Raw genomic sequence first — 15,237 nt, forward strand, 5'->3', positions numbered from 1 at the left:
AGTGTCTTTGAGACACGTTAGCTAATGGAAATTCTGATTTCATTGGGGTATATTTGCTTCTAGGGTTTCAGTTTTTGTTTTAGGGGTTTAGAACTTAGTTTTAGAGAAATAGTTGCTTTATGGCTTGAAAGCTTGCATCTTCTCTATTTATGAACCCTAATTGCCAAACCTTCCTTATGCATTAAACACTCAATCATTCTCTAATAGAGTTGCATTGTTTTTAAGGTTTTGCATTTATATCTTGATTTGGTTTTAAGCTTTAAATTCATTTTTAGACCAAGTTTTTGGATTTGAGTTAGATTCTTCCTTCAACAGTTTGACTGGAGAATCTGACCGGTCATTTGAATCCAGATTTCATGGGCACATCATAAAATCATATCATATCATTGATCGTGTTGATCTCGTTGCCACAAGGTGATGAGCTCAGGAGGAGCTGCTGCTTCGTGAAGACTGAAGAAGTCCGTCTCGTGTAAGGCAAGATTGCAAAAAGGTAAAGTTGCTATGTAGATAGGGATCTAGGAATTGAGCTTGTGTGATCTTTGTTTGAACCTTTGTTTACACTAGTGGATTGGACTCAGTGGAGAGTCCTCGATTTTTTAACCCAGAGGTGGGTTTTCCGACCAAAAATATCTTGTGTTCAAGTTACGTTTATTGAGTTCAAGTTATGTTTATTGTGTCACACATCCCACACACACATACATGGTACATATATTTGTTGAACATCTAAATCGTATGTGTTCACTATTGTGCTCACTTGACAGTGACAACTTGCAACGAACTACACCCTTACTGACTATGATAGTTTTTGGAAACTGAAATTGGTATTTGAATCTTAGATTTATTGTATAACAAATCTATCTTAGTTGACTAGCAGGCTTGACTAGTCAATCCAGTGGATTATAATTTTTATATACATGTTATTCCACTTGGTACCAATTTCAATATCTCCTAAGTAATTCTAACCTTTTCTTCCAATTTTCGAACTCTTTCCCAACGAAGACATTATTAGTTCCTTGTTGAAAATTGTTTCTAAATAGATAGCAACAAGTAGAATATGCGGCTTCATTTTTGATACTATACTCTACCCAGCGAACCTCATCATACCATTCAGAATTAAAGCGTCGACGAACTCCAAAAAAAGGTCTTTATGGAAAACTTTAGTATAGGCTGACAATAAACTTGTTGTAAATAAGCTATTCGGACTTGATATCGAATATTAGGCTCATAATCTGACATTGGAGGTCGAGTTCCAGGATCCGCCGGAAGAGTAACCAAAATTTATTCTCACTTACTTTCTTTTAAACTTGAACTACCCGATTGTCCACAATAATATTTGTACATTTTTTTCTTATAATATCGCAGCATAACTGTATAATTTAAATAAAGTACACACCAATTTTGTTAAGAACTACTCAAATTTGGTAAATTCATACAAACCAACTCCTCACACAAAATTCAACTCATTCAATAGTCTACATAAAAACTTTCATCAATTTATCAACACGAATACTAAAAGTCTAAACGCACATCAATTAATCTAAATAAAAACCATATATGATCCACTTCAATAATCAAATCTAATTATTCCTAAAAGAAACAATTTTTCAACCAATTCAATAAAACAATTAGAAATTTGATTTGAATAAGTTATCAAGAACTTACTTTGGAATTTGAAAGACGAATTTAGGTGGTCGTCAGGATGATTGCCGGAATGGGGTGGTAGGAGTTTGGGTGTTTGAGATTGAATTTGGCGGGATTAGGATTTGAGAATTGGAATTAGAACTGAGTCTCTGGTTTGCCACAATTTTTTTTATAATGTTACCTGGCCCAAAAAGATGTTGTTTGGCCAGGTAATATTTTAGAAAGAAAAAAAAAAATGGAACTTCTCTTTGAGACATTTTATCAAGCAATTAGAGGGCATATTTGAAGGGGAACTCCAACCTTCATAGGGGCAATACCCAAGTCAACCATAGAGATTCATAGGAGGTTTTAGATTTGACTCTAAAGGATGCACGTTGTATACTAATTTGTTATGATTGCTCATTGTGTGGCTTAACCCAAATTTCTATTTTTAGCATATATATTATATGTGTTCTATAAAAAGAACATTTATTTTATACTAAAAAGTTTCTACCACATCCACTGCACTTCTAATCAACCAAATCTAATTTCTATTTTTATCTCACAAACTCATTTTCTTTGTTCTACTTTACCAGTTATAAGAAAAAAAAAATTGCTTACACTTTTCAACTTTTAATAAACTCTTCCGCGTTTTATAAAATAAAATAAAAATGTTAAACACACTCTTTTTAGCCTCTTATATATCCATGATTAATCTTGATTGTTGAGTTCGTTTGATTTATTTAATTTATTGAAAGTAAAGAGAGATGTGTGAGAAACTAAAAGATTCGTTAAATTTACTTTTTGTAAACTAGATTTGCAAACTAAACGATGCATCACTAATATAAAATAAGCACGTTAATTAACATTTAAAGTAATAATTCAATTGTCAATTTCTATGTCATTTAGTTTACAAAATTTAGTCTCTCTAGCATTGCCCAATTTGATTTATACCTCCCTTCCTATTAGGCATTGGGTAATGCTAGGGAGACTAAATGTATAGATTAAATTTTGTAAATTAAATGACTTATAATTTGATGATTAAGGTGCTTATTTCTTATTAGTGACACATAATTTAGTTTGCAAATTTAGTCCATCTAGCATGACTTGTTAGGCATGCGTTGTTGAAGTTTTTTTTGTTTTTGTTTTTGTACAAAGGACTAGCAATAATATAGTTCAAATTTATCTTTAACAAAAATTGAATTTAAGACCTCTTACTTGTATAATGATTTATTATATTAGTGGCCCTCAGCGCATTGCACTTTAATTGAATTCTTTTCCTTTAAAAAGTTTTTATAAAAATCGTACTTTTTTAATTTAAAAGTAAAAAACATAAAGAAACACATCTTTCTACACCCCAGCCGATGCATGTCTTTAATCTTTGCCCTGTCGTCATGTCCAAATACTACTTTTGAATCCAAATGCAGTGGATTGTAAAGCATGACACGGAAGTTGACGCACGGATGGCGAACCACTGCTTAAAAAGCACTTTGTCTTACCCTTGTCGTTAATGTCAATCTCATTGAAGCTTCACCTTTCCCTCTCATAACTCACTCACAAGTAATCAAAACACTCGGTTCAAAAAGTGCTTCCTCTCTTTCTTTTTTATGCTAAAGAAAAAAAGAGTGCTTTCTTTCCCCTTGACCCTTTCACCTGCGTATTTGCCTTTGCACTTTGCAGGCTAAAATCAGTAAACAGCTAATGCCATGAACGGTGAGCAGCAGAAGATGAAGTGGAAATCAGCATTCACTAGTACTACTACTACATGGTGAAGACAGACTCATAAGAAAATACCCCGCGCAAGATCCAACTGTACACTGAAAACTTCAAACGTAAATGTTAGACCAAATCGACCCCCACCCGAAGAAAACTCAAAGAACACATACAGTAAAAACGCTAATACAATTCGTGCAATTTTAGAACGAACACTTGGATTCCCAGAAAACAAACTAACACTTCATATGCTAAGAAGATCGGGCGGCGGTGACTGCGGTGGTGGCTGGTCTTTCATGTCTTTTGACGTTGTACCTGGAGACTCCGATGCAGTAGTGGCAGGTGGCGGCGAGGACTCTGTGATGGCTGATTCCTCTACCAGTTTTGAGCCGGGCCCCTTTGGAAGCTCGGTCAGAATTTGAACCACTTCTCGCATTGTTGGACGTTCCACTGCTTGTTCTTCCACACACAGCATTGCCACGTAAAATACGTGCATAACCTCCTGGAGAGGAACTGAAGGGAGTCTAGGGTCAAGGATTTTGAGGACTCTTTCCTTGTTTGAATCAGTCATTTTTCGCACCCATTGGACTATGTCCACTCCGTCCCCAAATTCACCAACCGGTTTCCTGCCGCTAACAAGTTCCAAGAGAACCACACCGAAGCTATAAACGTCGCTCTTCTCATCAACCTTCAATGTGTATGCATACTCTGCACAAACAAAAGCCATGTACAAGTTAATTAAGGTGCTCAACCAGTTCAATTGTCATTTTTCTTGTTACAGTAAAAAGTCATTAAATTTCATGTACTTTGAAAGAAGCCTACCAACCACTATATCAAATTTTCAACAGATTAAATGCTTAATCAAGAGCTTATATGAAATTATGAAACCAAAAGTCAAATCTCACCAGATTACAAAGAAGCTTCTGCAAGAAATAAATGCAAAGACCTCACACATATAGTACATTTTATTTGGAGTCAAGGAACTCAATTAAGGCAAAAGATTAGGGAGTAAGTACAGTTTTATACAGTAGTAAAGTACTCGAAAATTCAAAGGTTGAGTGAATATATCATACCTGGAGCAATATATCCATAAGAACCAGCAATCGCAGACATGCACTCGGACGTGCCAGAATCCTGCAGGAACTTGGCAAGCCCGAAATCAGCAACATGAGCTTCGAAATTAGAGTCGAGGAGGATGTTATTCGACTTCACGTCTCTGTGGACGATCAACGGTGAGCAGTCGTGGTGAAGATAGCAAAGCCCCTTTGCGGCCTCAATGGCAATTTTGTACCTTGTGTCCCAATGCAAGTGACCCCCTTTTTTGCCATGAAGAACTTCACCCAAGCTCCCATTGGGCATGTACTCATAGACCAAAAGATTTGTTTCGTGGTTTGAACAGAAACCCAATAATCGAACAATGTGTCTGTGTCGAATTCGACCAAGAGTTTGGATTTCGGCGTTGAATCCGTGGTCGTGGGAGGACCCTCTGCTCATTGCAGGGAGTCTTTTGACTGCCACATTGTCACCAGTAGGCATAGCTCCTTTGTACACAATCCCAGCCCCTCCTTTCCCAATAATGTTGTCCTCCTTCAACGAATCCAACACATCATCAACCGTGAAGTCCAAGCGTTGGAATGCAGTAAGTTTCCAAGCTCGGGAATCACTTGCTCTCTTCAATGACCGGGCCTTGATTATCGCTGCAACTGCGAATATGATCGAGCACAGAAGCAACCCAATAACAAGCAATAACTTCAGAGAAGCAGTGAGTGCACCTTTTACATGTGGTTGGTGAGTGCCATTGGCGACCCCGTCTTTGCAGGGAACCAAATAGGGACCGCAGAGGTCGGGGTTGCCCAAAAACGAAGTGTAATTGAAGTAACTGAACTGACCAGTGCCCGGAACCAAACCCGAAAGATTGTTATATGAAAAGTCCACGGATGTCAAGCTCTGCATTGTGGATATAGACGACGGAATGCTGCCAAAAAGATGGTTTCTCGAAAGGTTGAGGTAGTTCAGTATCCTCATGCCGGTAATCTCCTTCGGAATCTCGCCGGAGAGCTCGTTTCGGCTGAGATCGACGAATGTCAAGAGCTTGCATTGGCTGATTTCGGGGGTTATCGAACCCATTAACTTGTTGTGCTTGAAATCCATCTTGGATAGCTGCTGTAATCGCCCAATCTCGGGTGGGATTCGACCAGAGAACTTGTTCCCGTCGAGAAGAAGTTTCTGGACGCCGGAGAAGTTGCCGATGGTGGGTGGCAGGGACCCGGAAAGCCGGTTGTTGGAAAGACTAATCTGGCCGAGATTCCCCGAGATTGTATCGGTCTCGGGAAACGAACCATCCAAGAGATTATCCTGCAACTCGACTTGGGTAAGCTTGGGCAAACTAAACAGACCTTTCGGAATCGACCCGTTGAGGAAGTTGTCGCCCATTCGGATCCGACTCAGCGAGTCGCACCGGCCGAGCGACTCGGGAATCGGCCCGAAAAGGAAGTTTGAGAGAGTGATGAGGGTCTGGAGACTGTTCCCGAAACACATATCGGGAGGAAGAGTTCCGGTCAACTTGTTTGACGAAAGGTCGAGGATTTGAAGCTTCCCGTTTTTGCCCAAACCCTGAGGGATGCTGCCAGTGAAGTTGTTCTCCCAGAGCTGCAGAACCTGGAGCTCCGGCAACTCGCCGATAAACTCGGGAATGGCGCCGTGGAGCCTGTTTCGGAAGAGATTCAAAAGGGTCAAGTTCTTGAGCTCCGAAAAGGAACCCGGAATCTCGCCGGTAAACATATTGTTGGATAAGTCCATGGATTTCAGGCTCTTGAGGTAACCCAGCTCGGGAGTCAACGACCCCGAAAGGGCATTCACCTGGAGAAACAGGGTGTCGACATTTTGCAGCCGACCCAGTTCCGGCGGGACCTCTCCGGTTAAGTTACAATTGGCGGCGTCGAACCGGACGAGGTTGGATAAGTTTCCAATTTCCGGCGGCATCCCGCCTTCGTAGCTGTTGAAATAGCCGATGTAGAGCTCTTTCAAGGTGGTTAAGTTTCCGATTTCGGGAGGGATTGAACCGCCCAATTCGTTGCCGGAGACTGCTAGGTACTCGAGGAATGGGAAGCGGCCGAACTCGGGAGGGATCTGGCCGGAGAAGAAGTTTCCGCCCAAATGCAAATGGCGGAGGGAGGTCATGTGGGTGACGGAGACGGGGAGGTCGCCGGTTAGGTTGTTGTTGTAGAGGTCGAGGACGGTGAGGCGAGTGAGGTTGGAGAGCTGAGGGGGGAAGGTGGTGTTGAAGACGTTGTTGGAGAGGTTGAGGAGGCGGAGGCCCGAGAGGGCGAAGATATCGGGCGGGATGGGACCCGAGAACTGGTTCTCGGCGAGGGTGAGGTTGGAGAGGAAGCGGAGGTGGGCGAGGTCAGGAGAAAGAGTGCCGGTGAGGTCGAGGCCGGAGAGGTCAAGGGAGGTCACGTAGCGGCGGGAGGAGTCGCAGGTAACGCCGGACCAAGCGCAGTGGCTGGTGGTGGGGGTCCAGGTGGAAAGGGCTGAGTTGGGGTCGGAGGTTATGGAGGATTTGAGGGAGAGGAGGGCGCGGTAGTCGGACATTGCGCCCGCGGAGAGAGAGCGGTGGAGGTGGAGGAGGAAGAGGAGGAAAAGGAGCCGCATTTTTGGTGGTGTTTGGGCGGGCGGTGTGCGGAGGAGGGAAGAGGAGGAGGAGGAGGAGGAGGAAGAGGGGGGGGGGGGCGGGGGGGTGGTCGGCGGCGGGTGCGGGAGTAGACGAGAGAGTAGCTGGAGTGAGTGACTTTGTTCACTTCTTCAGTAAGAAGTAGAGAGGCGGGTGTGGTTTGTGTGATTTTATTGTCTTATTTTTAAATTTAAAAATTTAAAAAAAAAAAAAAAAAGATCAAAACTTTCAATCAAATATTTCAACCAATCTTCCCTTTTCATTCTTTTTGGGTGAGATAAGGGTCCTTTGTGAGAGGAACAATAGTCTTTTTAGTAGGAAAATAGTGCTTTTTGTTTTTGAATCTTATGATTCAGCAATGCTCCTGCTATACCCTTTTTTTTAAATTTTTTTAAATTTTTTATTTTTTAATTTAATTTAATTTATACAGTTTGATAAATTACAGATGTGCAATTGTACGTGTTTGAATTATGAAGGTAATATTCAATTAGAGAAGATGGAAATTGACATAAGAATGGGCACCCTCTATTGGTTAGAGGAAAATGGTATGACACATACTTTTACATTTGTATAAAGTTTTAGGGTGATTTTTAGTTTACTATCCTAATTTTTTTTTTTTTTTCAACATTTCATACATCAAGTTTTTCTTTTTTTTTCTTATTTTTTTATCCCAGTCTGGTACTTAAAGTGATAATTCTTGGACACTTTCATACATTCGTTAAGCTTTTTGTTAAAACAGTCAATAACTTGTGACGTGACGTCTGCATGGAAAATGAATGAACATCACATGTAAATTTGGAGCCCATGTGGATATTAATAAATTACAAAAATAAAATTTAGAATTTTAAAAACCTAAAAAGTTATTTAAAAAAACTTTTTACAAGTATTAACCAAATAAACTTGAATTAGTTGAGGTTTATCTTCAAAATAGTTAGAGTTAGTTGGAGTTAGTTGTAAAGGGTAAAATTGTAAATATGTTCAACATAGTCTTTGTATAAGCAGTGTCTTAGAGACTTAGTGGATTATGATGTAATAATTCTTTTTACTCATTCAATACAACTGAAAGGTTTCTCTCTCTTTCTTCCCTCTCTTCGATTTCTTTAGTTTCTTCATCCCTAAGATTTTATCGATTCTTTAGTGTTAATATGGTATCATCGCCGACAATGGCTCACTGCTGCTGTCGATCCTAGTTTTTCCACTGTTGCTATACACGATTGAAGATTTTGAGAGGAGTTTATCACATCTGTTCAAAGTTCTGGCGATTGCAATTTCGTTCTAGCGATTTGGGGTATCAATCAAAGCTACGATTCAAGTGATATTGTAAAATTTCTGCTGAGTAATTGGGTTCAGTCCTGACTAGAAGATCAAGAATTCAAAATTTGGTTTTATGTTGTATGTTTGATTTGAACTTTATTGCAAGATTTCTCAAGAACGTTTTAGTCTTTATTGATTATGAAGGGAGTTTCATTCTCTCTTGATTAATAAGAAAATATAGTCTTTCTTTCAATTCATACTATAGAAAAGATTGGGTGTTTGTTTGGTTCTTAAAGGTTTGTGTATTGCATCAAGATATCATGACTAATCCTATCGTTAAAGTTGAAAATCTGTTGGGAATGCTTACTATAAAGTTGAAGGATGATAATTTTGCGAAATCGGCATTTCAGTTCAAGTCTATGTTGAAGGGTCATAAATTGTTTGGGCACTTTGATGGCACTACTGTTTGTCCATCAAAATTTGTAATTCATACTAAGAAAGGAGTTACTTCTGAACTCATTGATGCATATATTGAATGGGAATCCACAGATATGGCATTATTAAGTCTTTTACTAACTACTCTGTCTGATGAGGCTATTGAATATATTCTTGGATGTGTAATTACTTATGAGGCTTGGTCAAATCTTGTGGATCTGTTTGCTTCAGTGTCTAAGTCTAGAGTAAATCACTTAAAGGCTGAACTACATACAATTCAGAAATGAAGGGATTCAATTGATAAATATCTGTTAAGATTGAAGAATATAAGGGAACATTTAATTGCTGCTGGAGAATTAATTTATGATAATGATGTGATAATTGCTGATTTGGCTGGTTTACCAAAAGAATATGCAATAATTCGAACAGTGATATTAGCTAGAGAATCATCTATTTCTGTAAAAGAATTTCGAGCTCTGTTGCTTAGAGCTGAAAAAGAAATTGAAGGTGAATCAAGTATTGTGTCTCAAAATCTTTCTGCCTTATATGTTCAAGGTTCTCAAACGACTCAAGGAGCTTCATTTGCTTCAGCCTCCAATCCTGCAGGACATAGTAATTTACCTACAACAACTAGGGGTGTCCTAACTCCTAATCCATACCTTATATACAACAATATCCATCACCATTTGTCTTACCACAACCATACTCACAACCTCCTATGCTTCAACAGTTTCCTGGTTTTGTTTACCCTCAAGTTCCTTATGGTTTTGGGTATATGGTTAATGCTTCAAATTCTGGTCCAAGACCTCCATTTATGTAGAAACCAAATGATAAGGGTAATAACAGTTTCAAGCCAAATGATGATTTTAAAGGCAAGGGGTATAATACAGGCACTTCTTCTGGTTTTTCATCTGGCAATACAAGTCAATATGGTATAAATGTATGGAATGGGAATATAGAAAACTGATTTACTACTGTGATTGAGTGTTAAATCAACAACAAGAGATGACATATTGTTGTTAATTGATTTCACAGAAATGCTAGTGCACCAAGTATTGGTTTTCAAATTGAGTGTTAGATTTGTGGAAAACGTGGTCACTCGGCTCTTAAGTGTTATCACAAAGGGAATTATGTGTTCCAAGGTCAACAACCACCAGCAAATTTAACAGCTATGACAACACAGTAAGCAGAACAACATATTCCTTAAGATGCATGGATTGTTGATACTGGTGCATCTCACCATATCACTGCTGATGTTAATACATTAAGCCAAGTTACACCATTCCAAGGTTCTGATACAATTATATTTGGCAATGGGACAGGTTTACCAATTGAGAATATTGGTGCAACTACTATTAAAACTAATTCTCATAGCCTGGTTCTTAATAATGTTTTACATGTTCCCAAAATTACTCGAAGTTTGTTATCTGTACGACAATTATGTGCTGATAATCATAGTTGGTTTATTTTTGATGAGAATGAGTTTTTTGTGCAGGACAAGAAGACAAGGGGTATACTGTATAGAGGAAAGAGTAGAGCAAGACAGTTTTTTCAAATCCCTGTTATCAAACATTCAAGAGGAGTTCAGTCTGTGATTCAAAAGCTTTCTGGTTTTCTTGGATAGTTAGTAAAGTCAACACTGTGGCATCAACGGTTTGGTCATCCTACTAATGAAATAATGTTTATCATGTTGAGACAATCAAATATACCACTACAATTAGATGAAGGTCATAGAATGTGTACTTACTATATTAAAGGAAAGATGTGTAGACTTCTTTTTTCTACTAGCAGTGATAGGTACTTCTCACCATTTGAAAAAATGCACTCAGATGTATGAGGCCCTTTTCCAGTCAAGACAATAGAGGGGTATAAATACTACGTAACTTTTGTTGATCAATATACAAAGTATGTTTGGATTTTTCCAATATATAACAAATCAGATGTGTATGCAATTTTTGTGAAATTCTACAACATTGTTCATACACAGTTTGGTGTTGCTATTAAATGTATACAATCTAATGGTGGAGGAAAGTACACAAGCGATTCTTTTAAAGCTTTTCTTGCTGCAAAAGGTGTTGAACAAATGATTTCTCATCCATACACTCCTTAACAGAATGGAGTAGTTGAAAGAAAACATAGGCATATAGTGGAAATTGTCATTAATATTCTTGCTTAAGCTGGATTATCAATTGATTTTTGGTATTATAACTGTACACAAGCTGTGTTTTTAATTAATAGAAGACCTTGCAAAGTGTTGTCCATGGTGTCACCTTACAAGAAACTATATGGTAAGGATCCTGAGTTGCATAATTTGATAGTGTTTAGGTCAGCAGTCTATCCTTGGTTAAGACCATATTCTATACACAAGTTACTACCTAGGTCTGATCAGTGTGTATTTTGGGTTATTCTAAGGGATACAAATATGTAATCTGTTATAGTGTACAGAATCAGAAATGTATTATCTCGAGACATGTTATCTTTGATGAGATTATGTTTCCTTATGCATTGTTAAAGACTAAAGTTCAAGGACAGAAAGTCACTCCAAGTTAATCTCAGTATAGAACTGTAGTAGTACCTATTCCAGTACAACACAGATCTTCAGATCATGTGAATATAGTTCATCAAAAAGGTCTTATGGAATCACTATCTGGTAATGGGAATATTAATGACTCATCATCATCTGCAATTCAAAATAGTGCACATACACCAGTTTCTTCCTCACACATGAGCAATTCTTCATTACAATCTGGCACTGGAACACATGGGTTTAAAACTCAAGCACCCACAGAAACTCTTTCCTCATCTCAGCATATAGTTCCCTTGCTTCATGTCCTTGATCCATCTCAACTTCAGGTAATTCTTCCTCTGTCCCCACCAAATGCACAAACTCAACCTCAGTTACACAACACTATTCAAACTAGACTTAAGATTGGTGCTATTATGAGTCATTTCTAGCTGATTTGCCTAAATTATCATCTATTTAGTTCAAAGATGGTGATATTGAAGATACTAATAGTCATATACCATGTGGGTTTTCATTTTTGGCTGACATACATGAGGCAGAGGAACCAAAGAATTTTAGAGCTGCATCAACTATTAATCAATGGAAAAAAAAATTGTGCAAGAGGAGTATGATGCTTTAAAGTCACAAGGTACATAGAAACCGGTCTCTTCTCCAGGTGATAAAGCTGTGATAGGAAGTAAATGGGTCTATAAAGTGAAAAGAAATCCTGATGGGACAGTGTCAAAGTACAAAACTCAATTGGTGCTATAAGGTTTCAGTCAAGAGCAAAGGCTGGATTATTCAGAAACTTTTAGTCCTATGGTTAGAAATTCTACTGTGAGACTTATTCTAGCATTGGCAACACAATTTCACTGGAATTTAAGATAGTTAGATATTAAAAATGCATTTTTACATGGGGAGCTTGAAGAAGAAGTATATATGAAACAACCCCAAGGATTTGTGGATCAAAAGTATCCAAGTCATGTGTGCAGATTAGTAAAATCACCATATGGGTTGAAACAAGCTCCAAGAGCTTGGAATTCTATGTTTACAAGCTTCTGCTTGCATTTGGTTTTAAAACTTCAATGTCTGATACAAGTTTGTTTGTGAAGGTGGATGAGACTGATGTTATTTTGCTCCTTTTATATGTTGTTGACATCATTTTAACTGGATTTAGTATTGAGAAAATTCAATCTGTCATTGATAATCTAGCATATGTGTTTGATTTAAAAGATATGGGAAAATTGACATATTTCTTGGGACTCCAGATTCAGTATAATGCATATGGGTCTTTGTTTGTGAATCAATCAAAGTACACTAAGGAGTTATTGAAAAAGGCTGATATGGAGCAGTGTAAACCAACCTCAACACCTTTTAAACCTCATTCACAGCTACTTACAACTAAAGGAACACCATTATCTGATCTTACACATTATAGGAGCTTGGTTAGGGCTTTGCAGTACCTTACCCTTACCAGGCCAAATATTGCACAATCAGTCAATATAGTGTGTCAATATATGACCAATCCTTTTGAGTCCCATATGCATTTGGTGAAAAGAATTATGAGGTATCTTCAGGGTACATACAACTGTGGGCTGAAATACTCTCAATCCTCTGACTTTCAGGTCAATGCCTATTCTGACTCTGATTGGGTAGCAGATATCAACACAGGAAGATCCATTACTGGTTATGTTTTTTACTTGGGATCCAATCCAATATCATGGCAGTTAAAGAAACAAGCGATTGTATCTCGCAAGTTCCACAGAAGCTGAGTATAAAGCCTTGGCACACTGTGCTGCAGATGTATTCTGGATTTGATCTTTGCTTAAGGATGTACATTAAGTTTTTACACAATCTCCTACCTTGCATTGTGATAATCTCTCAGCTCTGGCATTGTGTTCCAATCCAGTGTTCCATTTAAAGACTAAACATTTGGACACATATTATCATTTTGTTAGGGAAAAAGTTCAAAAGGGGATCTTTTTGTTCAATACATATCAACAAATAAATAGGTAACATATGTATTCACTAAAGGCTTACATAGTTTAGTATTCATTCAACATTATAATAATCTTCATATTGGAGTCTCTGGTGTTGATCCACAAAGTTCATAGGAGAAAACAGCTTCAAGTGCAGCAGTTATAGAACATAACATCTTCAACAATTCATCATTGCAGTAATAACTTATCAGTCTATCTACTCAAGCTGATAAATCATTGCAAACACAACTTGGGAGATCCCAGTTCTGTTTGAGGGGGGGGAGTATTAACCAAATAAACTTGAATTAGTTGGGGTTTATCTTCAAAATAGTTAGAGTTAGTTGGAGTTAGTTGTAAAGGTTAAAATTGTAAATTTGTTCAACATAGTCTCTATATAAGCAGTGTCTTAGAGACTTAGTGGATTATGAGGTAATAATTTTTTTTACTCATTCAATACAACTGAAAGGTTTCTCTCTCTTTCTTCAATTTCTTTAGTTTCTTCATCCTTAAGATTCTATCGATTCTTTAGTGTTAATAACTAGAGGAATTTGGATCTTTACTGGATCCTCTTTGTGAGGATTCCAGGGATCCATGAGTCGTGTCCGTTCATCATATATTGTGCAGTCATAAATCATTTTAAATATTTTTATGTAAAATTAAATGCAAACAGTACCTGACAAAAAATAGCCGCACGATGTATGATGAATGGACACGATTCACAGATCTCTAGGATCCTCACCAAAAGGATCTGGAGAGGATCCTGTTGGTTACTAGAGACCTTACACCCAAAAAAATATGATCCCTGACTTCCTTCGAAACCCTACGACAACCCCACTGCTCGCACGCATGCTGTTACTCACAGCTCGCATTGCAGACCTTAACAACTGCATCTTCCAACAAAATCAATGACCTTTTGGACCAGATGCCCAGCCCCACTAGCTTATCACTCAAATGGAGCTTTCCCCATATCGCCCTCATGGAATCGTCGTTCCCATCGAAGAGCAGCAACACATAGTCATCGATGTTGAGATTCTCCTTCCACGCCTTGATCACAAAGATTTGTTGACTGCAATGTAGGCGATGGTCTCGACTCCTTTCGCCTTAAGCTCTACCAGCTACTCCACGAATCTTAGGATGTGCTATTGGGAGAAGGTTGAGGTCAAGGTGTCGGGGGCAGCAAAGAGGATTGCCTTCTTGGAGTTGGTGAGCTCGGAGATAGTCAGGGGTTTGGACGTCCCCAGCAGCGTAGAGGTGGGAAAGGTAACTTCGGGAAGCTTGTTACCTACGGCGATGGTCGCGGAGATAAGTTTAGAAGTGGTGATGGAGAAGCGGATGAGGGTTTCTGGGTGGGGGAGAGGGGTGTAGGAGATTTTAGAGGAGATGGATTTGGGTGAGAAGAGAGATGTTTTAGGTGCGGCAGTGCCTACGGAGAAAGTGAAGGATTTAGGGGCTGTGAGGAGCCTTGAGATTGTGAGGGAGGTTGCCATTTTTGGTGATTTGAGTTTTAGAGTGATAGGGTGAGATTGTTTGAGGGAGATAGGAGAGAGAAGGGTAAGCGTTAGGTTTGTTGGAAATGCTAGTGTGTATGCTGGGTTTGTTGGGTTTATTTATTTTTTTAATTTTTAATGTCCACATGGGCCCAAGATTGACACATGGCGCCTAGTCATTGTCCAGATTGGGGTGAAAAAACTTGATGTATGAAATGTTGAAAACCAAAAAATTTCAGTATAGTAACTAAGAATTACCCTAAGATTTATGATTGCTTGCTCTTATTATGTTTTAGCTCTTGTGTTTTGGGTGGTAAGTAGGGGTGGGCATCAAATTGAACCAAACCGATTATTTTTAGTTTGGTTTGGTTTGACTAAACCGACTATTTTTCAATTATTAATTTATTCAGTTTACACATGTTAATTATTGTAGGTTTTTTTAGGAGGTTTTACCATAAACATAGTATAAGTCTTAGCATATTATAAGTTGTAACGAAATGTTCTAAAATCTTCGCCTACTGGTGCCTAAGTGAGTTGACCACCGCCTCGATTAGGCGTTTGAAAATTACGAAA

The 15,237-nt window shown here is 38.5% G+C and overlaps 2 protein-coding genes and 1 pseudogene across 2 annotated transcripts; 1 reads left to right on the top strand and 2 right to left on the bottom strand.

The window, feature by feature from the left end:
* Positions 1–3,342: 3,342 nt before the first annotated feature.
* Positions 3,343–7,023, bottom strand: LOC137738209 (leucine-rich repeat receptor-like serine/threonine-protein kinase BAM1). The gene is made up of 2 exons (XM_068477844.1): positions 4,407–7,023; positions 3,343–4,041 (listed from the first exon to the last, which is right to left on the bottom strand). Exons 1-2 carry the CDS (start codon positions 6,985–6,987, stop codon positions 3,578–3,580), a joined length of 3,045 nt encoding a protein of 1,014 aa, XP_068333945.1. The 5' UTR covers positions 6,988–7,023; the 3' UTR covers positions 3,343–3,577.
* A 5,260-nt stretch (positions 7,024–12,283) lies between these two features.
* On the top strand, positions 12,284–12,970 carry LOC137724493 (uncharacterized mitochondrial protein AtMg00810-like). Its single transcript, XM_068463237.1, has one exon. The coding sequence runs from the start codon at positions 12,284–12,286 to the stop codon at positions 12,968–12,970; it is 687 nt and encodes a 228-aa protein (XP_068319338.1).
* Positions 12,971–14,029: 1,059 nt separating this feature from the next.
* Positions 14,030–14,664, bottom strand: LOC137724502 (peroxiredoxin-2E-1, chloroplastic-like; annotated as a pseudogene).
* Between the last annotated feature and the right edge of the window lie 573 nt (positions 14,665–15,237).

This window comes from Pyrus communis, chromosome 1 (assembly GCF_963583255.1).
Source record: "Pyrus communis chromosome 1, drPyrComm1.1, whole genome shotgun sequence".
Taxonomy (NCBI): domain Eukaryota; kingdom Viridiplantae; phylum Streptophyta; class Magnoliopsida; order Rosales; family Rosaceae; genus Pyrus; species Pyrus communis.

What these genes read in the sequence shown, in the direction of transcription:
- LOC137724493 (XM_068463237.1), top strand. Translation starts at nt 12,284, where the DNA reads ATGTCTGATACAAGTTTGTTTGTGAAGGTGGATGAGACTGATGTTATT.
- LOC137738209 (XM_068477844.1), bottom strand. Translation starts at nt 6,987, where the DNA reads ATGCGGCTCCTTTTCCTCCTCTTCCTCCTCCACCTCCACCGCTCTCTC. An exon ending in TTATGGATATATTGCTCCAG is followed by an intron (nt 4,042 to 4,406) that starts GTATGATATATT and finishes TTGTTTGTGCAG; the next exon opens with AGTATGCATACACATTGAAG.